This window comes from Terrapene carolina, unplaced genomic scaffold, assembly GCF_002925995.2.
Source record: "Terrapene carolina triunguis isolate 2854851 unplaced genomic scaffold, T_m_triunguis-2.0 Scaffold234, whole genome shotgun sequence".
NCBI classification, from domain to species: Eukaryota; Metazoa; Chordata; order Testudines; family Emydidae; genus Terrapene; species Terrapene triunguis.
Genome location: NW_020664585.1, coordinates 8,693,492 through 8,719,359, shown reverse-complemented (window position 1 = coordinate 8,719,359; position 25,868 = coordinate 8,693,492). Strand labels below are relative to the sequence as shown.

Here is a 25,868-nt window from a genome sequence, read left to right as displayed (position 1 = left end):
TTTGTATCTCTGTCACATGGACACCGTCCTCCCAGTGGACACTTAGAAAAGGCTGTTGTGTTGTGTTGTGCAAATCAGGCTGTCTTTGTACTGGTGATGTGGCTAACCAGGGCAGAACAGGGTACAGAAACGATGAATAGGTGGCCTTTGTCGTATGTTTTTCAAGACTGTGTATATATATCATACATACACTCTAGCTCACACTCAGTCAATCACAGCTACAGCTCACAAATAAATATATCGAAACATTTTATGGATGCTATTAATGTGGGTTTTCAATCCTTTAAAGCTGTGTGTGTAGTGTCTTTGTTTATACACACACACACACACACACACACACACACGTATATTGGTAATTTTCAATGAACAGCTACAACAAAGAATAGGTGTTTATAGATAAACACATGTACATGCTAGATAAATAGGTCTGTATATATGTTGAATATGTATAAATATTCATGCATGTGTAAACTGGTAGTGTGAAGTAACTGAAAACTGTGTCAAATAGTACATAACGTAAAAATATGCTCTGTCTAATATACTTGTAAGCAGTATTTTCAAAGACTTCTTGTAACTCTGCAGTTGAATGATCCTCTCCAACAGCTGCACTAAGAATGGCTCACAGTCTCCGGGAAACTAAATATTGATTTGAGCCGATATGCGTGCACTTCAAGACATCAGCAGTGTTCATGAATGCAGCATAATCTCTGATTGGAGTGGGGCAATTTCATCATAAAGACCCCAAAAAGGGAGGTTTATTATTGCTTTCTTCCAAATGCCTGAATTTTATTAGCTTCAGTCATTCTTGGCAGAGCAGCGGAATGGGATTTTATAGTCAGCAAAGGAAAGGCAAACACAGTAATCATTTCACAGCCCTGCGCCTGCCAAACCAAGATGGAAATTCCAGCCTTGGTGGGAAGCTGCCGCTCTGCTAACTAATAATAACAAATTCATTTGCAAGCTTATCCTCGTTAAAGGATCTGTGGGTTTTTTAAACTACTTTAGCCAGAAAGCTAGGGGGTGTTTTACACTTGTTGCTGCTAAAATGGAGTGGACATCGGTTTGCATTTTCAGTGACTCCTACTTTTTGCAGTCATTAGCAGACTGAGATTCTGCTTTTCCCCTTAGCCCTTAGAAGTCTTTTGATCTGGAGGCCATTTGGCAGCATTTGGTTCTTTCAACTGACAGCAAAATAATATTTTTTCTGAGCACGCTGTGAAGTCTGGACAAGTGCTGAATGTAACATGGGGCATTCAGGAGGGTTTCTAAAGCCGAGGGTTGTCGGCTTCCTCCAAATGAAATCAATGCAAAAGCAACAATCAGTCTGTCAAACCCAGCACATGAAGGATTTCCCCAGGGGGGTTGCTGTGAAAATCCGGATAGCATGTTAGGCACGTCTAGCTGGTTTGGGAAAAATTCTGAGGACTTGCAGTAGGTTGTTGAAGAGCTGACCTGCTTTTCCAAGCAGGGAGCTGCCTTTACCTTAGGCGACCTGCTGGCTGGCGGATGTGGAAGCATGCTGATTAAAGAGGCAGTATTTCTCTGTAATGTCATGAGTGAAGGCAGTCGTTGGTACAGGAGGCTGGTTTGGGGGCAGTCACAAGGATGGTGTCTGGAACTGAGCAAAGTCCATTTCCTGCTGAATATTGCCTGGTTTTTCACAGTTCTGCCCAGATTTGTCGAGGTGCACAAGTTTTAGAGCAGGGAGGGCTGGTTTGGTTGGTGTTTGTATCAAAACCAGTAACCATTTGAGTTTCATTATTTAATAAAAAATCGCCAGTGGTGTAGCAGGTGAATGAAGGTTATTGGGGCCCAAATGTACAGGAAATGGCAAAACTCCCTTTGATTTCAGTGGCAGCACAATTAATGCATTAAAACAGGCCAGCTCATGCACTGCAGGCCTGTGGGCGAATAGGATCCAAGGGTTGCTTTAAATCTGAACATCGCTTCCCTCCTACCTTCTGAGCCAGGGGGCCAGGGGGGGCGGAGCCCTGGTGATACTGACAGCAAGCAAGAAGAAAGTGACCTCAGAAATAAACAGCAAACATTTAAGAACCCCTTCCATGTGTCTACACAGTTATTAGAACAATAAAGCATTGAGTACAGCCTCGTGCTGACAGTGATTGATAGTGCTGCTGATGGTCATGTTAGAACACCAGTGCTGCTTGGTTAGCAGTCTCTCAGACTGCTCCAGTCACGTATGGCGTGCTCGTTAGTTAACATAAAATGAGACCGGAGGCTGTTGGGTGTAATGCCCTTCCCAGCAGGGCCTGCTCCAGGCACCAGCTTAACAAGCAGGTGCTTGGGGCGGCCAAGGGAGAGGGGCGGCACCTGCGGCAATTCGGGGGCGGCAGGTCCCTTACTCCCTCTAGGAGCGAAGGACCTGCCGCTGAGCGGCCGCCGCCGGGGGGGGTTTTTTTTTTTTTTTTTTGCTTGGGGCGGCAGAAATGCTGGAGCCGGCCCTGCTTCCCAGGATTCTGTCCTGGTCCTGATCGGGCATTCTTGGTGTAATATGATACAATGGCATTCCATGTGAATAGCCGAGAACACGAGTAACTCTCATGTACTCTGCAATGTTTGGGCTCGTTGCCGTACTGTACGTTTTACACGTAAAGAATGATTTCTAGGGCTGTTGATGGATATCTTGGAGGAGTGGAAGGACGCAACAGCTGCAGCTGGGTGCGGCCGTGTCCTGTGGGTTGCCATTGTTTTAGTGAACACATTGTCTTTGTAATGTCACATGCACATGTTTTAGAACAGTGTATTCCGTAGCATGTGGCCAGCCAGCTTTCACTTAAAGGGGCACGGCCAGATTGAAGTGAGTGTGGTTGTAGCCGTGTTGGTCCCAGGATATGAGAGAGACAAGGTGGGTGAGGTCATATTTTTTTATCGGACCAACTTCTGTTGGTGAAAGAGACAAACTTTTGAGCTCCACAGAGTTCTTCTTCAGTCTTTTAATTTCAATAAAAAAAAAAAAGCACCCTTCTATCTTTGTGTTATTGCAATAGAGAGAAAAGTTAGGTGTTATCACCATAGCTTCCGTCTTAAAATCCAGGACAGATTGGTAAAAGTGAAGGAATTCTAAAAACCTCATTTTCTTTTCTTAGGGCTTGTCTATACTACCGCTCAAGTCGATGTAACTTGCATTGCTCCGGGGTGTGAAAAAGCCCTTCCCCTCCATCCCCCCCCGGCCAGCAACGTAAGTTACATTGACTTAAAGTGGTGTCTGCACCGTGCTGTGCTGGCGGGAGATGCTCTCCCGTTGACATAGCTTCCGCCTCTCGTTGAGGTGCCATGGGAAAGGGCTCTCCCGTGGGCATCACGTGTCTTCACCAGATGCGCTACAGTGGTGCAGCGGCATTGGTGCAGCTGTGCTGGTGTAGCGCGGCAGTGTCGACTAGCCCTTAGCTTGTCCTCGGTAAATCTTTCAAAAGCACCTTAACTGACTTAGGAGCCTAAATTCCATTGACTTTCCATGAGACTTAGGAATGTTTTAAAAATGTTACTCTAAGTCTCATTGAAGGTTAATGGGATTTAGGCTCCTGTGTCACTTTGGTGCCGTTGAAACTATTACTTGCTATTGGTTTATTTCATTTTACTTCTCTGGATCAGTGACAACAACTCATTCTGGTCAGTTTCTCTTCCAGGTTTTCATGCTCTAGCACCCTACCATTGTGTTTGGGGGAGAAGGTCTGTAGCCACGAGCAAAAAAAGCAGTTTTCATTTAAATTAAGAATTATGATGATAATCACCTTTTGTACTCCTATTAGCTTTTTTTTAAATCTTTGGAGTATTTATATTAGACACATTTTCATAGAGTCTTAGAATTTCCAGTTGTACACACGGGGGAACAGAGGCTAAGTGATTTGCACACCAGCCGGTAAATCAGTGGGAGAACTAGAAATAGAACCAAGTCTCTTCTGACTTTGGGCCTCCTGCTCTAATTACTAGAAAGCATCTGTATGCTAAATGACATTGACAAGATATTAATAAAATCACTGTTAGATATTTATATATTTATTGCATTTAGGGCTGGTAAGAAGTACTGGATTGATTCGCCTAGCAGCTGATGACCACACCCACCCACACACCAGCACAGCCTGGGTGGCAGCAGAGCCTCTCGACTCTGACTTGGCAAAGGAATTGCCACTAGCACCGAGATGGGCCCATTTGGTCTTTGCCCTCCCTGCTGGCAATGGCAGCGCCAGTGTTTGTGGTACAGACAGTTGTGCACTGGGGAGGGGGGATTGGGCTGGCCCCACCACTCAATCCAAGCCCAGCCACTAGACAGCCATGAATAATACCATTGTAGCAGACACCTTCTCATGCAAATACACTAGTAATTCCTTCCTTTTCCTGCCTTTCTGTGCCCTTCCCTGGGGAGCCCCAAAGCACCCAGACAGCTCAGCCTCCTGGCATTGAGTAAATAACGTCCTTGAGGTGTAAGCCGTGTGCCCTGCTCTTCAATAATGGAGAGGACAGAGGAGCAGCCCGGGCTACCCCCAGGAATATTTTATGTGCCGGGTTGATTAAGTAGAGCTGTCCTCATTCCCTTCCCTGCGAATCTAAACCCCCTTCAAGCCAACTTCCCTTTATTAACACTGTGCACTGGTGCTGGTGAACTCTTTGACACGTCCCCTCTCCAAACAGCTGTCTTGGCGATGCTATGAATGCACCAGCATTTGAATTGACGTGGCCTAGAAGACCCTGCACTACCTCCAACCCCTTTGAATAGGGTGAAATTTAAATGTGTCTTCAGAGTGATACTTCATTTCAAAAGCTGTTTGTGAAATATCCCCTCCGCCCCTCTTTGCATGGGAGCTTTAGATATCTCATTTCTTCTCCCTGATATGTGGCTGAGAAGAATTTTTTCCACTCCCCTGTTTGCTCACCGGGTGGAAGGATGCACCTGGTATCCCTCTCAAATCAGCTGGAGCGTCCAACCTTGGAAGAAAGTCCTTCTAATATTGCAGGTGCAATGTCTAGTGGCTTTACAAACTAAGAGGATTCTTCCTGCTGGCTTTTTTTAGTCCTCCGGCTTGTCCCTTGTGGGCCACAGCTGGTAAAGGCACTTTAAATTGCTCCATCAGTGCTGATGGTAGAGCACAGATTTTGCTCTGGAATGATCCACAGGCCATTCTCTGAACATCCTCCATCACACTAATGTTACTCCCCTTCTTGTGGAGGTCCTCAAGCCTGATCTGATCCTATGGATTCCGAGGCCAGAAGGCACTGGCTGAGCTCCTGTATAACTGCCCTATAGAACTACCCTAGAATAGTTCCTAGCGCCGAACTTTTACAAAAACATCCAATCTTGGTTTAAAAATAGTAATTGATGTAGAATCCACTACGGCCCTTGATAAATTGTTCTACTGTTAAATAGGTACACCTTATTTCCGGTCTGAATTTGTCTAGCTTCAACTTCCAGCCATTAGATCGTGTTAGATTTTTCCCTGCTCGATTGTAGAGCCCATTATTAAACATTTGCACCCCGTGTAGGTACTTAGAGACTGTAATCAAGTCACCCCTTAACCTTCTCTTGAAGCTAAATAGCTTGAGCTACGCAAGTCTCTCACTGTAAGGCAGGTTTTCTAATCCTTTAATCATTCGCGCGGCTCTTCTCCGAACTCTCTCCTATTTATGAGTGTGAGAGGGAACTGAGCATTAAAACTTCCGTTGAAGACTTTGTGCATTAAAAGTGCTCCGCCTTCCGCAGTGCCAGTCCCTGCATTTGTAATATGTCCTTATGTGTCTCCAGTCACTTAGGGCTGGTCTACGCACTGCTTTTGTACCAGTATAGCTGTCGTTGTGAGGGTGGGGTGTTTTTTAAAATTTGTTAATCCAATACCGTCCCCTGGCGTGGACTCAGATCCATATAAAGGTGCCTTGTACCCATATAGCTTATTCCCCTTCCTATACAGGATTAGGCTCTAGAGATATCAAGTATTAGAGGGGTAGCCGTGTTAGTCTGAATCTGTAAAAAGCAACAGAGGGTCCTGTGGCACCTTTAAGACTAACAGAAGTATTGGGAGCATAAGCTTTCGTGGGTAAGAACCTCACTTCTTCATGCAAGGGAGATATAAGAACATTTATTCCTGTACTGCGGGGTTGTACCACTTTAACTATAATTAAAGCAGTGCAACCTTTGTGTATAGCTAAGCTCTTACAGTAAATGGCGTGGCATATTTGATTATCCATATTAAACTCTTGGTCTGTATTGTTTGAGACCTTGTTAGTGTATTGAGGGCTCGTTGTCTAGAATACTGCAGTTATTTCTCCTGTGATTAACGTAGCTCTTTAAAAACTGTCGTTCTTGGTTAGGTGGCGTGCTGGAAAGATTGTGACCATATTTGCCGTGTGCAATAAATAGGGCAGGTGTGACGGGGGGAGGGAAACTAGGATATTCAAAGGAGTTTTACTGAGTTAGGTGTCCAAATGCCATTGACTTGCAAAGGAATTTGGGTTTCTAAGTCCCTTAGGTGTCTTTAAAATCCCAGGCGAAATGCGTAAAATGACTTTCACTGCTGCTTTGCGTTTTAGGCCTTAGTTTTAAAAAGTTTTTATTTAGGAGTCATCCTTTAAATTTCACACCAATATATATTCCCGGGCCCCTTTGTTTGGATGTTAATTAAGCCAGTGATCTGAACTCTTTTAAAAAAAATTGGAGATATCCTATCTCCTAGAATTGGAAGGGAAAGGTCATTGAGTCCAGCCCCCTGCTTTCACTAGCAGGACCAAGTACTGTTTTTGTCGTAGATCCCTAAGTGGCCCCCTCAAGGATTGAACTCAGCACCCTGGGTTTAGCAGGCCAATGCTCAAACCACTGAGCTATCTCTCTCCTCTCCCCTCCCCTCCCCCCCCCATTAGATGCTATGGTGTTAGTGGCAATCAGAGCAATTGGGTTCAGTTTCTGCCTCTGCCACAGATTTGTTGTGTGACTTTAAGCAAGTCAGGGGCTTTGTTCCAAAGAGAGGTTTGATATTTCTTCCAAATGTGTGTTATGCCTCAGTTTACCTGTCTGAAAGTTGTGTTTAATGCAGGCGGTTTATTTGATGGAAAGAGGCTTGTTTGACGAAGTGGAAATGTGCATGAAAATTTTCTGTTCCCAACAGAAAATGTTGGGGGTTTCATTGAAAAACCCCCCCCCAATAACTGAAGTATTTTTGGATTCTGATTTCTGAAAACTGGGAGGGAAGAGAAGGGGGAAAAAGGGTGGGGGAGGGGTTTCCAAACTTTGCTTTTTGATTAAAATGCAGAAATTTTTGATGGCAATTTTCAAATATTTTCCTGGGAATGTTGGGAGAAATATGATTTCCCAATTATCCCTAATTCTGTACTTCCCTTGCATGGGTGCAGAAGCTGAGCTGTTTGATTCACTTTGAGATTCTCTGATGGACAGTGGTTTATCACTCCAAAGTGTTGTTTTGCGTGGACCAGGGTGGGAATGAGATCTATGGCTTAATGATGGCTACATCTGTGAGAATTCTGCTTGTAGTAGATGTTAGTAGGAGTTATTCAAGTCCCTATGATCAGTGCAAGGCTGTCCCCTATTGTATATTCCTGTGTGGTTTGTCTAGGCTGTTTACAAATGACTCAAGAAACAGAGCTGCTGTGGGAAAAGTAAAAAGGCTTTGAAGTTCTGAGTTCGCAGTATCCCCCAAGGAATCCCCATGACTTAAATCTCTGTGTTTGGAGGGGTTGCTCAGAATTTTTATTTATTTACGTAAAGTAATTACAGTAATACGAGAGACGGAAGAGTGCGAAGGAGTGAAGGGGATGGAAAGAGGTCATGTGTGACACTGACATGATTCTGGGGAAGCATATTGCCCATATTTAGATAGTTCTGAGAGAGCTGTGGAGGTTTTCAACTTCCAGTGAAAGCGACTGCGGTTTTGAGCCATCATCATGCTGTTGTTGGTGAGTGGGGATTATGTGAGTGAGTGAGGAAGAGAGTTGCAGGATGAGGTCTCTGGTTTGCTTTCTTAAGTCTTTTTTTTTCTTCTTCTGGCTGTTTTTTTTCCATAACCGCTCAGTAAAGACTAACTTTCATGTATTCTTCCAGTTACTCATGGCATTTCTTAGGGCAGGTCTTCACTACCCGCTGGATCAGCGGGTAGTGATCGATCTATCGGGGGTAAATTTATCGCGTCTAGTGTAGACGCGATAAAGTCGATTGTGTTCCCCGTCGACTCCGGAACTCCAGCTCGCGAGAGGCGGAAGCGGAGTTGACGGGGGAGCGGCAGTGGTCAACTCACTGCCGTCCTCACGGCCAGGTAAGTCGACCTAAGATACGCTGACCTAAGATACGCCGATACGCCGCTATTCGCGTAGCTGAAGTTGTGTATCTTAGGTCGACCCCACCGCTAGTGTAGACCTGGGCTTTGAGGCAGCTGATAAGTAGGTAACGTTATGGGTAACAGATTTGATTGTAGAATGAATGTAATTATGGAGAGGGAAGGGTGGTAGTAGTAGGAAATATATCAGAAATAATATTGATCAGATCTTCCAAGTGGCATATAATACCTTATGAATTCATAAGCATTGATGGGTCCTGAGCCCTGAAGGTAAAGGCAGGTTATGTTGATGGCCGCAAAATTTTTTTTCTTCTATTGATAATAAAATCCTCTTTAAATGTGCATGGAGACTTTTCTTTAAACAAAAGTGTATTTACTATAAACACCAATATGCCCAGAGAAGATAAGTGAGCTAACATTACAATCCAATAGAACAGCTGATGCCAGTTCTCCAGTAAGCCCCAGTTGGAACCAGTCAGAATCTACTTCAAGGGGTCCCCCGCTGTAGGAAATAATGAAGAGTACTGTGATGTGTTCCCATGTGTCAGCTGTCACATGTCGGTCTCTCTAGAGAGCTACAACTGTGGTCGTTAAAGATCCCATGGTTCTTTTGGGAAGTGCTGGGATGTTAACTGAGCTGCTCTGGCCAAATTCCAAATTGGATAGTTAAATTTTGCCTCCCTAAATTCACCCTGTAGTTTCAGTTGAAGTTCTTATTCTTCACTGTTTGATCCTTTTAAAAGGCAGCAGACACACACCTCTTTTGTAGCTTTGCTGGCAGGTACTCTCTTCCACCTTCTGAGTTGCGTTGCAGTTATTGCTGAGCAATCCCTGTCTGTGAAGGCTAGTTTCTATCTAGTGCAGGAAGTCACTTTTTGTGGGACAAATTTTCAAACATGGGTAACTCAGTGGGACCACCAGATCCTACTTCTGCATGCTCAAATTGGCCTTTGTAAACCTAAACAGAACATTTTCTCCCCCAAGTTCCATTTTTGAGCCTCCAAATGCAGGATTTTGTCATACTCGTATGGTTTCCCACATCTGAAAATGCACCTCTGGTCCCTCTTTGCATCCAATAAACCAACAGAGCAATTTGTGTGCTTAGAGCCAGGGGGTTGTTTTACTTAGGGTCTTATTTTTTCCTTTGTACTCTGGGCTTTACTTTGTAGCAGTGGCAAGCATTTGCAATCAAGGAAACATAAACCTCAGATGTAGCTTTATGGTAGTGAAGTAAGGTTAAGTCCAGACTACCTGTTGGATCGGCGGGTAGCGATCTATCTATCGGGGATTGATATATCGTGTCTCGTCTAGACGCGATATATCGATCCCCGAACGCGCTCCCATCGACTCTGGAACTCCACCTGGGTGAGCGATGGTAGTGGAGTCAACGGGGGAGTCGTGGCCCTTGATCCCGCGCCATGAGGACGGGAGGTAAGTCGAAATAAGATTCGTCAACTTCAGCTACGCTATTCCCGTAGCTGAAGTTGCGTATCTTACATCGACCCCCCCCCCAAGTGTAGACCAGGCCTTAGTGTGTGTGTTGAAAGAGAGAGAGAGAGACTTAGCAAACTGTTCATCTAAAGACGTCAGCCACAGAGGAGAGGAAGCTAGACATGCAAATGCTGAAAAAAAGTAGAAGCCTGTTTGTTTGTGCTAAAAATAGAAGGAAGGGATTGGTCTCCCTTTGCCATCACCTTGAATTCATTGGTGCAGGGTGTGATTATGTAAGTGGTACTGTAACTGACTTCCTTCTGAGGCTAACAGAAGCCCAGCTTGTTACCCAAGCAATTCTTGCTCTGTGAAGCAGATGGTGTAGCATTTAGGGTTGAATTTGTACGTGATCAGAAAAAGGGAGCTCACTTATGTTATTTATTTTTGCTTTTGTGTGCCTTCAGGGCAGGGGAAAGGACATTTACACACCAAAATCTACATTAAACGAATGTCAATGTCGCAAAGTCAAGCACTGAAAAGCTAGGAAATGACAGAATTAAGGTTGTCTGTGCAATCTTAATTCAGCCTCCTTGTGCATAAGCATCACGATAGTCTTTAATTACACATACTATTTTTTTCAACAGGATCTGTGCCTCATTTAGTGCACAGGATGGACCGAGCTCAATGAATGAGCAGCTATTCAATATTTTGTTTTATCCTCGTTGTTCAATGTGTGACCCTAGGTCTCATTAACTGTACACTATTCGGACCCCGATCTGAATGCAGAATTCTTAATTTCCTCGTGAGCTTTTCTACGGCACTCGTCACTATAGTATCTGAGTGCATAATTTATCTCTACAGCACACAGATGAGGTGATGGGGGACAGGGTGGTGATATCCCCATTTTACAGATGAGGAGCCAAGGCACAGAGATAGTAAGGTCAAAAAGTGTCCATTAATTTTGGGACTGCATTTGAGTCCAGTGGCTTTCTCCTGAAGGTTGTCTGGGACTGGGGTTTGTCAGTGAGCGCACAGGAGAGACTAGGCTCCTTGAAAACTTGTCTCTCACCAACAGAAGTTGGTTCAGTAAAAGATATTCTCACTCACCTTGTCTCTCTAAGCCCCGGTCTACACTGGGGTGGGCGGGGATCGATCTAGGTTACGCAACTTCAGCTATGTGAATAACGTAAGCTGAAGTCAACATACTTAGATCGATTTACCGTGGTGTCTTCACCGCAGTGAGTCGACTGCTGCCACTCCCCCGTCGACTCCGCCTGTGCCTCTCGCAGCAGTGGAGTGCAGGAGTCGACGGGAGAGCGCTCGGGGGCCGATTTATTGTGTCTAGACTAGACGCAATAAATCGATCCCCGCTGGATCAATTGCTGCCCGCTGATCTGGCGGGGTAGTGTACACATACCCTAAGACTCCCTGTTCTCAGCCCAGGTGTCTGGACCCAGACCCGACCAGGAGCAGCAATTATAGGGAAAGTCTTTCGGAGCCCCTATAGCCCTGGGATGGAACCTGCTCAATCATTCGGTTGGAGAATGGAGCATGTGCAGTCTGGTCACATGTAGGAGCTCTGAGGGGATAAAGTATGTTCAGTGAGGATGGAATCTTCAGAGCTGTTAGCTGCTGAATTCTAAGAAGTCTCTATTGTGCATGTGAAAACTGAGGTTTTTTTTTTTCAGCCTCAGCCAAATGTGGACAGGTTTTCACAGGAACAGCAAAAGGCACATGCCTGACACAAAGGCCACCCCTGCCAAATTTCAAGTCCCTGCTCCAAAGCATGGAGGTGCTGAAGCTTCTCATGGGAAAAGTTGCCAGAATTTTTTTTAAACATTGCAAACCAACACATACTTCCCTAACCTCGTTTTTGGAAATGGCTGAATTGTTTTGGCTGAAACTTATAAAAATAAAATAAAATGAAAAATCAACCTGAGGCAGTCCTCCCAGCACTGAACATTTCAGCCCAAATGGTTAAAATTTTGGCAAAGTTATGAGCAGCTGAAAACAGGGTCTTTATAATGCAAAGGGTCTGACAACCCCCTTAATAATAGGTGCCACTACCAGCCCACCTATAATAAATCATTCAGTAGCTGAGTATTCGTAACTTATATGATCTCATTTGGGGAATGTGTGACAGCAATACAATTATTATCTACTAGTGGGAAATGCAAGGAGGTAATGAGATAGGCAAAACATCCATTGGTTAGTATAAGACCCATGAGTTGAATGGGAGTTTTATGTAAGTCTTTCAGGTTTTGGTCATTGTTCTGAGCTGCTTTGAAGCCTACATGCATTGTTCATTGCTTGCTTCTGTATTCTTCTGGAATCTTAGAGAGCCCGGAGGCGGCATCTGTTAACTGTAATAACGTGGAATGGCTTCTTTGAACACAAACAAGTTTTGCAAGACCAGATACTATGCTTCAGTTAGTGCATTTAACCAGAACACGAACTGGAAGGGTTTACCACCCTCATAAATCAGTTGATGGAGAAGGGGGAGGGACGGTCAGCATTTGTTACTTATTTTGCAATTAAATTGCTTCAAGCTGTTTGAAACATTGGGGAAGTTTCTTGACCTAGTTTTGTGCAAGCTAAATAATTATTGGGATATTTTGTGCTCTGGCTACATGGAATTCAGCCGGGTTATAGGGAATGGAATTTCCCGGGTCTTCTCAAAAAGTTATATATGTTTAAAAAAAAATCAGTGCTGTCTTATACAGCTGCCGAGTCTCCTGCTTCATTAATTCCCATGAGAATATTTACTATTTAAAATCCTATGAATGATTTTTTTTTATCCTCTGCTGCTGTCTTCACATGCCGTTGTGTGTGGGAACTGAGGAAAAACCCATGTAATCCTTAGATCCCAGAGTTTTGAATTACTTAAATATTCTGATTAGTTTTGCTTGGGAATGTTAATGTAGTTGCGAATCGACTCCTTTTTTGGTGGTCTGTGGGGGTGTATTATTAAGGCACCATTTACAGTTACTGTACAGTTCTGCAGATCCCTTTTTCACCCACCCCCTTCCTACTATGTTACTGGTATAGTTACTGTGGTTTAGTAATAACCACTTCTGCCCATCACTAGAAGGCAACCCTGAGACCAAAGGGAGTGTAGTTTGATGGTCCCAAGTCAGAGTGGTCTGCCTGATGTTTGGCTGCAGGAATTCTGAACTAGAGCTGCTGGGTTCTCAAGACATTTACTTTTGGCAAGCATTAAATTAACTGCTACCATGAATCAAGCACAGTTTGCAGCACTGCCTGCACTTGGATCAGTCTAGAAAAGCTAAACTTTAGTTCTAGTTTTATTGCAAAGATACTGTCCACTGGAAAATCCTAAGTGTTTAAAAATTACATTTCCCATAAAAAGATGGGGCTACAGAAATGGTCAGTAAAATGCCAGATATAAAAATAAAAGAATTTTAATAACCTGATCTGCTTTTCACTGTTACGCTCTTTTATTTCTTTCAGCATTTCCCTCCGCTGGGAAGATATGACCAGCTAGTCAGTTTCATGCAGGTTCTTGCAGCTAGCAAGAGAGCAAATAGTGGCTCTGCCTTGTGGCACAGACTCTCACTAACTGCGTATTGGGAGTTTAATTAGTTTGCAGCTTTAAGCTGCATTTGATGGGTACGTAGCGATAAGAAAGGTTCAGATGACAGAGTTCTATCCCCAGATAAAATCGCAGGTATTCATACCCCTCAACTGTCTACCTTGACCCAAGGGCGTCCTTCATTTTTAGATCTAAATTGAATGTTGCCCACTGTGGATGTGCAGCAGTCATCGCCCAGCTGTCTGCTGGAACTGTTCTCCTTCACCCTGCGGGTGTGCCTGGGATGTGCAAGCAGAAGGAATTGGGGGTAGAAGCTCAGAGTGCTAACGAAACACTGTGTTTAATTAATAAATCAATCAAACTGCCGTTGGACAATCCCTTAATTTCCTAGTTGTCACGTCCTTCACTAAACTGGGTTAATGAAGTAATTTACAGACATTTGATGCTGAAGTCGCTCATGCTCCTGGAATGAAGAGCCTGTTAGTAGTCTACTTATTTTATAGATGGGTAAACCGAGGCAGAGAGCAATCATGACTTGCCGGAACACACATACTGAGGCAGCGGTAGAGAGAAGGTTAAAAACAAGGAGACCAGACTCCCAATTCCATATCTGTAACCACTAGACTTTGCCCCCTCTTTTTCAGACAGCATAGCTTTATTTGACCAGCTGAAAGTGAAGGTTACAAAGTTATGATGTGGCATCCCCTGGAGCTTTGGAAAGGTGGCTGATTCATTGTCAAGAAAACACAGGTTCAAGCCAGTCACAGCTCACTCTGAGGTCTGGGTGAGTCCAGGTGTGAACAAGGGCTCCATTGTGCGTCTCCCACCGTGCCTTCATTCTAAAATCTCTCCCATTTATCTCTTAGTTTCAACGTGCTAAATGGAGATGTGTCTCTGAAAGCAGGAGCAATACTTACTTTGCACCAGCAGGTGATTTGCCCTCCATGGACGGATTTTAAAAAAACAAAACAGCATATTATTGACCTGTCCTTCCCCCACCACCTCCATGCCCCACCCCAGCCCCCTCCTCCGCCTCTTCTTCATTTCTCTTCAGCTGCACCAGCTGTTTAGAACACTCTCTTCCCTCTGCCTCACTGATTCTCCACTCTCCAACCCCACCTCCCGTCTGTTTAGTATTATTGCTTCTGATGCACAGCTCGAACGGCGCCGTTCTTCTTCAGGCATTGACTGTTCAGCCCGCCCAGTGAGGTCGGTTGGTTTAATTACTGTGAGGGGAGGTGACGGGTCCTAGCCACTGTCTACCCTACAAATGTATGTCGCTATAGATACGTCGCTCCGGGGTGTGGAAAAGCCCCACTCCTGAGCGACGCAGTTATCCCAACCTAACTCCCGGTGCAGACAGCACTGTGTCGACAGAAGGGCTTCTCCCGTTGACACAGCTACTGCCGCTTGTGGAGGTGAATTAACTAGGCCAACGGGAGAAGCGTCTTCGCTTGCAGCTGCGTCACTGCAGCACTGTCAGTGTAGACAAGCCCCAGGGCTGCAGAGAGCAGTCGTTGTTGGAGATGGAGTCAGCGTTCAAGAATTCCTGATCTTATGCTTTGACCGCGTGCCCACATGCATCTTTTAAACCTCTGTGTGCTAGCTGGATCGGGCCCACTGCAGACGCTAATTAAAATCCTTGAAAGTTGAATCAAGCCCTGAATCTGCAGTTGTTTTAGAAACAGTGGGCAGTGGTGATTTTACAAAGCCTCTTCCCCAGACTTTGCAGTTTAAAATAAGAGACGCTATCAGTTGCATCCCAGAAAGTGAAGGTGGCACTCATCACACAGAGCTTTGATTTTATTGGTGGGATCTCCAGTGAAGAGCTGTGATTTTTATTGGTGGGACCTATGCCTGGAACAACCACATGCAGAATAAAAACCTAGGACAGGTTCTCCTCTCAGATGGAGTCTCTCTCTAGTGTTAATTGTTTTCTTTTATGGCAGCAGCTGTTATTACCAAGGGAGGCTTTACATTAATCCTGGCCCCCCGCCCCCACCCTTGTTCCCCTTGTTATCATACAAATCGGATAATAATAAGGCCAGGGATAAACAGGGACTACAGTAGCTGTTAGCTGTGTATAAAAACAAATCACATGGAAACAGTATAATTACTGAGAAAGTATCGACTTGAGTAATGAAGTAATTGTTTTCTTCCCTCCAGCAGATTGATTCTAACTCTCTGGGCTGCATGCTGGTTTTGAAGGCCGTGACTACTCGTTAATAAGAAGAATTTTACGTTTCACACTATGTTAATTTAAAACCTGGATGTGATATGATCCCAGGCGTCAACATTACATAGAGCCTGCGTTAAGTGGCTTCTTCAGTGTGTTAGGAAGCAGACCACTGCTACCATGTTTTTAAAAACATCCTCCCTAGCAGTGATTTGGGCTCCTGTGTTGGCTGCAATGGGTTCCTGTTTTAAGGATGCAATTCACAAATATTTGGCTTTCTGGTCCAGGATGCTCCCTCGTGATGGGATTTCTCTCTGCGGCTAGCGAGCACAGTCCAGCGGTGTTTGGCTCATTGGGAGCTGGAGTATCCCCCTCTTGGCTGGATGTGTTGAGCTGCCACAGCAGCAGGGGGGAGACCAGTCCAGTGCCGAGAGGCTGGGATAACATTGGAGCAAGGAAAAGGCAGTCCCAGTCATAAGGTGAATGGGAGATTCCCAACCCTTTGTTCCCCTTCTGTGGGCAGCTGAGAGGCCCATTGGCATGTATCTTCAAAGAACATGTTGTTCTATGCCCATCCTTTTTGGCCTTTGCAACCCTGCTTTCTTCTCTTCCCTGGTAATCTCCAGGAGATGCATTGCACTGGGTTGTAGCATTACCACAGTGTGCTGTTTACCTTTGAGGTTTGTGCCACAAGGTCTGTCTCTGTCATGAGCATTAATGTTGACCCCGTAGGAGGTTGGGCTGAATTACTTATGTGGCCCCTGTCTCTTTAGAGCATTCCAAACAGCCAGGTTTTTTAGACATGCTTATGACACATTTGATGCCAAGATATCGGCACTTGTGCAAAAGAACAGGCAGCTTCTCACAGCGACAAAGAACCAACAGTAGAAGAACTGGATGTTCCGGTGACATAGCAATCACTGTGTGTAAGGCGTGCTGTTGTAAGCTCCACTGAACATCTCCTTATGTATTCTGTCATGGGAATTGGAGATGGAACAGACCGATTAGGTCACCCAGTCCAGGCCTCTGACAGCACAGGATTGCTCCCAGCAATATCTGCTGCATCAAAAGAGCACTAGGCCCTCGTTACTTGACTGAGTCAAACACAAGAGTATTTTAAATTCATAATCTGCGAACACTCATGCACGGCGCTCTTCACCCCCGGAGGCAATCAGACATCCTTTCCCAGGAAGAGCGCTAATGGAGGAGGTTGGTGTACACGTCGGGGATTCAAGTGCCCACAGCTTGCTGTTACTTAACCTTCTTTGAAAGTCCAGCCTTTGCAAGTTGACTGTGACAGGCAGCTGTGTCACCGTCTTTTCATATGCACCTGGTTTTTGTGCTTAGGAAAAAGGGCTTCTTTGTAAAAGCGGGAGTGCTGCTCCCCGAACCTCATTATCAGGTGCGAGTTTTCCCAGAAGCTTTTTCATTCATTTCCTTTCTCCCGCGTCCTTGTTGCCTGTCTCTCTCTGTCGATACACATGTGTCTGTGAAAATGGCAGTTATCCCTTTTGAAAGAGCCTCTGAGCGCTGCTGACGTTGTGCGAGATGATGGTACTTTTATGTAAGGTAGCGCTCTGCCATTCTTTCTGCTCCACTATACCGTCGCTTCTGTTTCAGAATCTGTAACCTGGAAATGTGACTGGGCAGCAGAAACAGCATCTCCGAAGGTTTTACAAAAAGGGCTTTGATCTTTTAAAAGTTCCTTACATTTCGTATATTGCCCAATGCGGGCCAGTTTCACTTTGTTGTTTTGTACTTATAGTTAGATTCTCTCTCTCTCTCTCGATCTCTTGATCTCTGAAATTGGGGACTGAAATGACTTCTGCTGATTTGCTCACCCACACACCATCAGCACACAATTTTCTTCCCACTCCTGCTGTCCCATAGGCTTGAGCAAACCACGTATCGCATGCCTAAAAATCTATCTTCTGCTTCCTCTGGCTTTGAAAATTGACAGCATGGGGAAGGTTTAGCAGTTGCCCATGAGGAAAGCCAGGCCTCGGCTATCCGGTTGTGGTTGGCAGGTAATTGAGCACTTTGACCATCTTATCCCAGTGTAAGTCGAGTGAGACAGAAATCCACTGTTTTGCCTTCTCAGTTTGTGTTTAATGCTCTTGTAGCTTGGTTTTTGGAGGGACGTTTGGAGTCAACTTCTTCAGGTGCCTTTGTGGTATCTCCTCATGCTAAGAAATGGGAAAAAAACCATCCTGTGATAGTAAGGAATGTGGTGGGGAAAGGATATTAATATTCAGATTGCTACTATGCTTTATCTTCACGATGGCAGAAGCAGGAGCGGCATTGACAACCCAACGTGCCTTTAAATCTACCAGTCTTACTGGAATAAAGCCATTTGAAGAGAGACCCTCCTGGGTGTTTGGCTTCTGTGAGTCCAGTCTTGGAATTGTATATCTCTTTTGATCCACAAACTCCTTGTCTCTTAGCAGAGTTTTATAACGGGGGGGAGGAGGTGGAGGTGAGGGCAAAGAAAAGAACATTATTCAGTAGCCCTTGTGGCTCTGGGGTCAGAAGCTCTGGGACAGCCACTGGCAGGCAAGAATGCCAGGAGAAGAAGACACTTGTGAAGAGCATTGACTGTCCTTTCTCAGTTCTTTCCAGTGGCTGGAATGGGGCCTGGGCAGAAATCTCCTCCCCATCCTTTGCTGCAACTTCTTCCCCTTTCAGTCCTCTGCTCTGGCTGAGCAAAAGAAGATGATGGTTCCCTTTGACTGCGGCACTGAATACCCATTGAGGAGTCAACAAGCGTTGCTTTCTGGGAGGCTAGCACAGTGAAACCTGCTTATAATTGAGTGAAACTTGACTGGAAGCAGCATGAAGCTTCATTTGCAAAATGGTGAAAATCCCTTGAATTGTATCAAAGCTGTCCATGGACGGGCTTGAGTGGGGAGCAAGGCAAGGGTTAAGATGTGGTATTGTGATGCACACACCATTTCTAAGGCTGCCTTAGGAGTTCAAAAAGCAGGGGTGGAGGTTACGTGCTGCAGCTGCACTTCCCAGGAAGCAGTTATTAATTCAGTGATGAGCTAGAGTGTCATTAAGGTGGTATCTTTTATTACGCCCACATCAATCCCAGAAGGTTTCATCATGGGTAATGATGTCAGGGCCAGAACAATTCATAGCGCTTAACTGTGCGGACGCCTGCCTCTTTAACCAAGGCAGCAGAACATTCTTGTGTCGTATTGTTGGCCCCAGTTAGCTGCGGTCTGATTTCACGTCGCCCCGTGCCTCCCAAAGGAGGAAACAACCCCCAAGTACAAGTGGTAAGTTAATGAATAGCCCACCTGTCGCTGGTCCAGGCGGGAAGTTAGCCTGGCAGTCATCCACAGCCCGTGAGTCAGAGAGAAAGGGAGCCCTTCTGGAAGGAATGAAAAGCACCAGTTGGTGCTGGAGAACAATGGCAGCCTTGTCTCCAGTTGTGAGGCTGCTGTAATAAAGGTGCAAAGTTGGGTGAACTTTGTTGCTTGTTTGCTTCCCCCCCCCCCCCTCAGAGCAGCTGTGGGGTGGTTATTGAGTCTGTGGTTTGTTACAAACTAAACCGTCATTTTTATCTCCCCTGTTTCCATCCTGGGAGGGGGGAACCCATCCCATCCCATCGCAAAATAACTGAACAGATAAATTAAATTACAATGTCCTGTAGCTGCCGAATGTGAGTGGAATGCATTAGGTCAGAATAGGCTGTCGTACTGGGACCCTGTCGGATCTCGCAGCAAAACAGGGTCAGGGCTGGGTCAGCACTTGGGCAGGAGACCGTAAGGAACTATGGGGATGTGCTGAATCAGCATGGAAGCAGTGCCCCATAAAATTGAGAGCCTGATGGGTCCTTACAGATCCGATTGATGCTCTTTATAAAGGCACGAGCGTTAACTTCAGTGTCCTGCCAGTTTGGATGAAGCTGTCTCTTGCCTGTTGAAATTCCCCTGGCTGTTTCAGACCTTGATATTCAAGTCCTTGCTAGAGGTGCAAGGCGCTCAAGGTTTCTGGGCTCCGATGCATGTGAAAGAGGAGGTTGTGTGCAAGCAGATGTTACAGTTAAGAGCTAGGCAGAATCCTCTTTGCCGAGCTCTACTGGCGTTGGGATGAGCTGGAGCTCACGTCCAGTCCTAAACTACTTCTCACATTGCCATGCGATGTTAATCAGCTGCGGGGCTTCAGCCCAGAGGTTGCTTCATTTCAGTGGTGGGTGAACAGAGCTCTTTGCCAAGTTTGTATATCAGTAGTTATACTTTGCAGTGAAGGGCATTGTACAAAAGCAGGATTATTGTTCTAAGACGGTCTGGAGATATTGGCTAATTAGTAGCAGCTAAACCATTGCTTTGCTTGGGAGAAATCAAAAGTGCTGAACATTTTGATCTTTTCCCCAGAGTGGTTCCCCCTCCCGCCCCAGCAAACGCCATCCTAATGGGGCTATGCATCCGAAGAAGTGGGCTGTAGCCCACAAAAGCTTATGCTCTAATAAATTTGTTAGTCTCTAAGGTGCCACAAGTACTCCTGTTCTTTTTGCGGATACAGACTAACACGGCCGCTACTCTGAAACCTATCCTAATGAGAGCTATTAGGGGGGAGGGATAGCTCAGTGGTTTGAGCATTGGCCTGCTAAACCCAGGGTTGTGAGTTCAATCCTTGAGGGGGCCACTTAGGGATCTGGGGCAAAATCAGTACTTGGTCCTGCTAGTGAAGGCAGGGGGCTGGACTCGATGACCTTTCAAGGTCCCTTCCAGCTCTAGGAGATGGGATATCTCCATTAATTATTATAAACTCTGTTAGGTTGCATTGTTCCATGAAGTTTCTTTTTTGAAGAGCACTTCCTCCAGTACTGTTTGCTTTAGAGCCTGTAGACAGACATTGGTCTGCCTATTTTATCTAACCTAGTCTCATATACAGCGTCTCTTTTTTCTTAGGCTAGGTCTACACTACCCACCTGAATTGGCGGGTAGAAATCGACCTCTCGGGGATCGATATATCGGGTCCCATCAGGACGCGACAATCGATCCCCGAATCGACGCTCTTACTCCACCAGCGAAGGTGGGAGTAAGCGCCGTCGATGGGAAGCTGCAGAGGTCGATTTTGCCGCTGTCCCTACAGCGGGGTAAGTCGGCTGCGATACGTCGAATTCAGCTACGCTATTCGTGTAGCTGAATTTGCATATCTTAAATCGACCCCCCCCCCCTGTAGTGAAGACCTGCCCTTATTTATCTGGCACCCACCACCCTTGTATCTGAGCTCCTCCCCAAATTAACAAGAGCCTGAAAGTCCCCAACCCCCAGGTGGACTAGATTTCTCTCTCTCTTCGGGAGGCTTCCGGAATTCTTTTAGAACAAAGTGCGTGCGTGTGACAGTCTCTCTTCCTCAATTTAGCTGTTGGGGCTATTGTCGTGTTAAGTTTTGTGGCAGTCTGGAACCAGTTGTCAGTAAAGCTTTGTCCCCTGCCATCAGGAGTTTAACTCGTGAAGTTGATGGTTTTATGGTTTCTGTGGGGAGTGACTGCTGTAGGAGCGTATGGTCCCAAAGTGAGTGGCCTTGCTTGGACCAGTAGCATAGGTGACCATAAAGATGAGGGGGAGCCAGGGAGTTTGTCGAGTGTCCAGGTGATGCGGCCAGCGTTCTTCGAAGTGTCCATGTTAAAGGGCTGGAAGGCGACCAGGGAAGTGCGCATCTGCAGCGTGTGATGAGAGCGTGAGAGGGAAAGGTGCTGAATTCTCCAGAGAAATTGCTAATTGGATTGTTCTTACTCTCCACAGGAGCGAAGCCTGACGGGCAAGCTGGGACCCGTGTCTCCGGTCAGCCCCGCCCACCCTGACTCGGAGCTGGATCTGTTACCCTCCAGGCTCTCGAAGGAGGAGCTGATCCAGAACATGGACCGAGTGGATCGGGAGATTACCATGGTGGAACAGCAGATCTCCAAGCTGAAAAAGAAACAGGTAAGGTGGCCTGGCGCTGGTGGAGCTGTATGTCTGTCAGAGCACCCGCACTTCCCTGTAATGGCGGACCCAGGCGTCCACGGACGTCAGCAATTGCAGCAGCTACTGTACATAAGGCACAGGCAACTGCTAGCGCTTTAACCAACATGTCGCCTAGACTTCCCCCAGACAGCTTGCTGGCCCCCTGCGCTGTTCTTATTTATACTGCATTAGCACCAAGAGGCCCAAACCAAGACCAGGGATCCATTGTGCTCTGCTGTGTGCACACCTGGTAAGAGCCGCTCCCTACCCACCCGGTGCTTACAATCTAAACAGAGAAGACAGACAAGGGGTAAGGTAAAGGGAAGTATTTTTATCCCCGTTATATAGATGGGGAAATGAGGCACAGAGAAATTAAGTGACTTGCCCAGGGTCACTCAAGAAGTGGGTGGCAGAGCTGGCAATTGATCCCAGGTCCTCAATCCTGTGCATTGTAATCACAAGGCTCTCTTTCCTCCCAGCGAGAGTCCCCCTGTGGTAATGCTGCTGGAGCACCGCTGCGGGTAGTGCAATGGTGGGAAATGTTAAATACTATTGTGTTCTGGTTCTAAATCTGCGAAGGCCGAATTCAGCGCTTGGATATTTCCACCCTGAGTCTCAGGAAGGGATTTGCTTCTCTGCAGTGCGTGTGTCCCAAAATAAAGCTGCAGTACCGAGATTTCTCGTTGTAGCTTGAAAACCAACCCGAAGCTTTGTGTGTTGATGCGATAGGGCAGCTCTGCGCCGGTGGCAGACTTGGGAACACCGCTCCCTGCTGTTTTGTGACCTAACCTGCTGCATTGCACTGAGTGTTACTCTGCTCCTTGTGCCTGGGCTCAGGCAGACGTAAGAGAGGGCTCTGGGCGGCTCGCTTCCCGCAGTTGATTGAGGGGAAGAGACTCATATTTGGTTGCCGCTGCGTGCACTACTATTCTAGGGAAGTCCTAGCTTCCACAGTAGGGATCTGGCCCTTGTTACTGTAGTATCAGGACACATGGCAGTCTTTAATGTACATATCCTCCCTGCAGAGATGGCTATTATTCATGTTACAGATGAGCACCGGGAGGCTAAGTGAGGTGCCCAAGGTCACACAGGATGTCTGTGGCAGAGCAGGGAATTGAACTGAGGTCTAATAAATCTTAGGCTAGTGCTCTAGCCACTGGACCATCCGTCCTTGTCTATGTAGCACAGTAGAAGACCGCCCGGTAGAAGACTCCACCAGCACGTCCCAGGCTGATTGTTGCCACGCAGATTACCATAACCCCATTAAGAGATTAACATGACAAAAGCACAGTGGTGGCCTGTGTTTTTTATAAAGGTTTTTCAATGCCTAAAGCAAAGCAGTTCTCTTTGTGTCTCCCTGTTACCGGTTGTTACTTCCCCTGCGTCAGGAAGCTCTGTAATGCTTGCTGATGACTGCTAATCCCCACCCGCCCGAGAGATGAGCCAGCTCTCCTGATGTGCGTGTGCCCTGGAATTTATGAATTAAGGAGGCGGTATAATTGGGCTGTCATTCTGAATGAAAAACTGGGTCTATTTCCGTGCTCCTAGAGGGAAAACAAGTTGCTGACGTTCCTCCCAAGTTCTGCAGAAACGGCACAGGAAGGGAATGATGCGTGCAATAAACCAACCGAAGAGACTCCTCTCATTTCACATGCACACACTCACGCACGCCCAGGAACACGCTCGTGCTCACGGGCACTCTCCGCAGGCTGTGCTGTAGCTGGCACAGAACCAAGCGCTCTCGTCTCTTTAATGCAAGGCCATCCCAAATGCCTCTTTTTGTTATGAATAGAGTTGAGTTTTTGATTAACAGATGCCTCCCCATCCCCCTCGTAAGTGGAATCAGGACAGTTTGGTTTTGTTTTTAAACAGTGTGGTGTAATTAGTCCTAGACACCTGTTTTCAGTTGATTTCCCTACAGAGGTATCAAAGGGGCTGGAGAGGGGAAGGGAGCCGGGAGGGCTAAGAAGCAGCTGTGATGCCAGGTGAAATGAATGGCCCCAGAGCTGCCTTTTCATTGGTGCAGCTGGAACATCTGGAGTGATTAAAAGCACAGAGGATTCCCTTGTTTTATTTTGTGGGCATTGGGTGGAGTCTGGGCCGCCGTAAGGACCGAGAGCAATAAGATTCTGGTGCTTACATCTGGAAGGCTGGTTCCTTTAAAGGCAGACCTGCCAGGACAATGGTGGCGTAATGATAAAGTCAGAGTTCAAAGGACGCTGTCGGCTTTAAACTCCTGGGCCAGATCCCTTGGCTTCCCCAAACTGCTTTGCAGAGGAGCAGATGGAGGGATGGGGAGGAGGGCAGAATGGGTCAAAGGTAGCTTTAAGCCATCTTTGCAATCTCTGCTGATATGAGAGCAGGCTTCCTGTCCCTCTTATGCCTGGCTCCCTATGCTCCAAGGGGCTGTCCTGGCAGCTGGGGCATCAGCCAGCAGCATCAGCTTTGCGGCCATGCCCCCTTCACTGAGGCCTGGGAGAGAAATTGGAATGGGAGCCATAAGATTTCCTTGCACACTGCCTGGTCCTGGTGGCCTTTCTGCCTGCTTCGCCTTGCAGAGTGACCCAAACTGACTGCAGTGTGGCACTATGCACTAGGTGCCTCCTTCAGCTGCAGGGGTGGTGCCCCTTCTCTGGCTGGGCTGCCTCCACGCACCAGTCTCAGGAAAGAAGCTGGCACTTTGCACCAACCCTGTGTTCATTACCGTTCCTTTTAAAGAAATGCCCTTGCTCCAAAAAGCTCCCAAGGAACCTTTGGTCCGGCGACCTCAACACGCTACCAGTGTCCATCACCAGGTCAGTTTGCAGTGAAGGGGGATTTAGCCTATTGAGATCAACAGGCTCCACTTAGTTAGAGCCTTAGTGCTCATTGAGCCCCCAGGCTTTACCAAGGGCACAGGGCTTCCAGGCCTGTGCAAGCCAGGTCACCAGTGAAGCCTTGCTGGGGAGCTTGGCTTGTTTTCTAGTGGAAACTTGGTCTGAAGTCAGTGACTCTGGGAAAGCACAACGAGATTATCATCTTCCCCTGGGGGAGTTGGAGGACTAATGCACAGTAGCTGTGGGGACCAGTGTCTCATAACAGGCAGCTCTGCAACCTGGCTTTTCCAGAGCTGCTGGGTACCCACAGATTGAAGTTAAGGGAGCTGCAGGTACTTAGCACCTTTCAAAACCAGGCCGTCCTCCTGGAAAGAAAAGGCTTTTGTTGTTTGTCTCGTTTTCTCCCCCGGACACTGATTTTATAAATCCTCTGCAAATGCTCAGATTAGTTATGAACGTGGCAAAAGTAGCTGCTGACAGATAAATCCCCTCCTCCCTTTTCTTTGCATGTGGTTCTGTAGCTTGATGTGCGATCAGTTACCGATATTGACCGTGGCCTTCCCTCTCCTTAAGAAAGTTCGGTACATCTGGCCTTTTAGGATTCAGTGCAAGAGAAAATATTTGAGAGGTGCGGGGGGAAAAAGAGAGAGCAGAAAAGTTCCTATCTGTAATACTTCGAGAACATTTGGTCCATCTGGGCATCTGTGCCATTGACTTTTAAAGAACACGAGAGAGAGAGAGAAAACAAAAGATATTAGCCAGATCTTCCTTGAGCAAACAGTAGAGCAGTTGTACGAAGCCCTAACGTCTCAATGCATTTTCCCTCTGTCCTTGGGAGGTCTTAGAGATAATTAAATACATTTGTACGCAAAACCTGTGCAGCAACAGTGTCTCTTTGGTAGTTACAAAAATGGCCCTGAAGGCTCTCGCTGGGCTTGGCTGGCAGGAGGGGTTTTGATGAAGCCAAGTCTTTAGCAGCCCAGGAGCTTTTCTTTCCTGAAATCCAACGCACCCGTGAGCTTCTTTGTCCAGCTGCTCCTCCCCAGCTTAATTCACGTGCCACTTCTTTTTCATATGTGTTAAATCTCTGTCACTTCTCCCACTAGCCTTCCCTTGCATGACCAGGAAGGATAATCTCCATGCAGTTATTCCTGGCCATGGTACCACGGATCTTGACCCCCCCTCCCCCAATGGGTGGGATTTTCTTTCTTTGCAAATATATTCTAAGCCGTCCCCAGAAGGCTTATCGGAAGTGCAACACTGACACCTGCTGGCAAAGGTGGAGCCGGTGGTGGCCTGTAGCTTTGCAGCACCATCGGGGAACCCAAGACTTGGCCTATTTGCCAAATCTGCCAGGTAGGTTTATCATGTTAAAGAACAATTCCTGCAACTGAATTTTATCTGCTGTATCTCAGCCTCTTTTTCTTAGAATAATTTTTAGAAATAGATTTCCTGAGTTGGAAACCCTGTTTCTTTCTGTTTAAGTTGCCATGTCTGTAGACTAATCACTGGTGATTTCTGCCCAGGAACTAGCACGTGCCTGGATTAAACATGAACATTTAAATGATATCTACCTCTGAATAAGGGCAACCATGCCAAAGACTGGCTAGATTCACAGAAGACTGGAAAAGCCAGATA

General features: G+C 46.4%; 1 protein-coding gene across 1 annotated transcript in view; it reads left to right on the top strand.

Annotated features, from left to right (window-relative positions):
- The window catches only part of NCOR2 (nuclear receptor corepressor 2), a 392,352-nt gene that overhangs the window by 162,443 nt on the left and 204,041 nt on the right, over positions 1 to 25,868 (top strand). Inside the window, exon 5 of the mRNA XM_024196814.3 lies at positions 21,214 to 21,393. Within this exon, the coding sequence (XP_024052582.2) occupies positions 21,214 to 21,393 (180 nt within the window). The remainder of the gene's footprint in view (positions 1 to 21,213; positions 21,394 to 25,868) is intronic.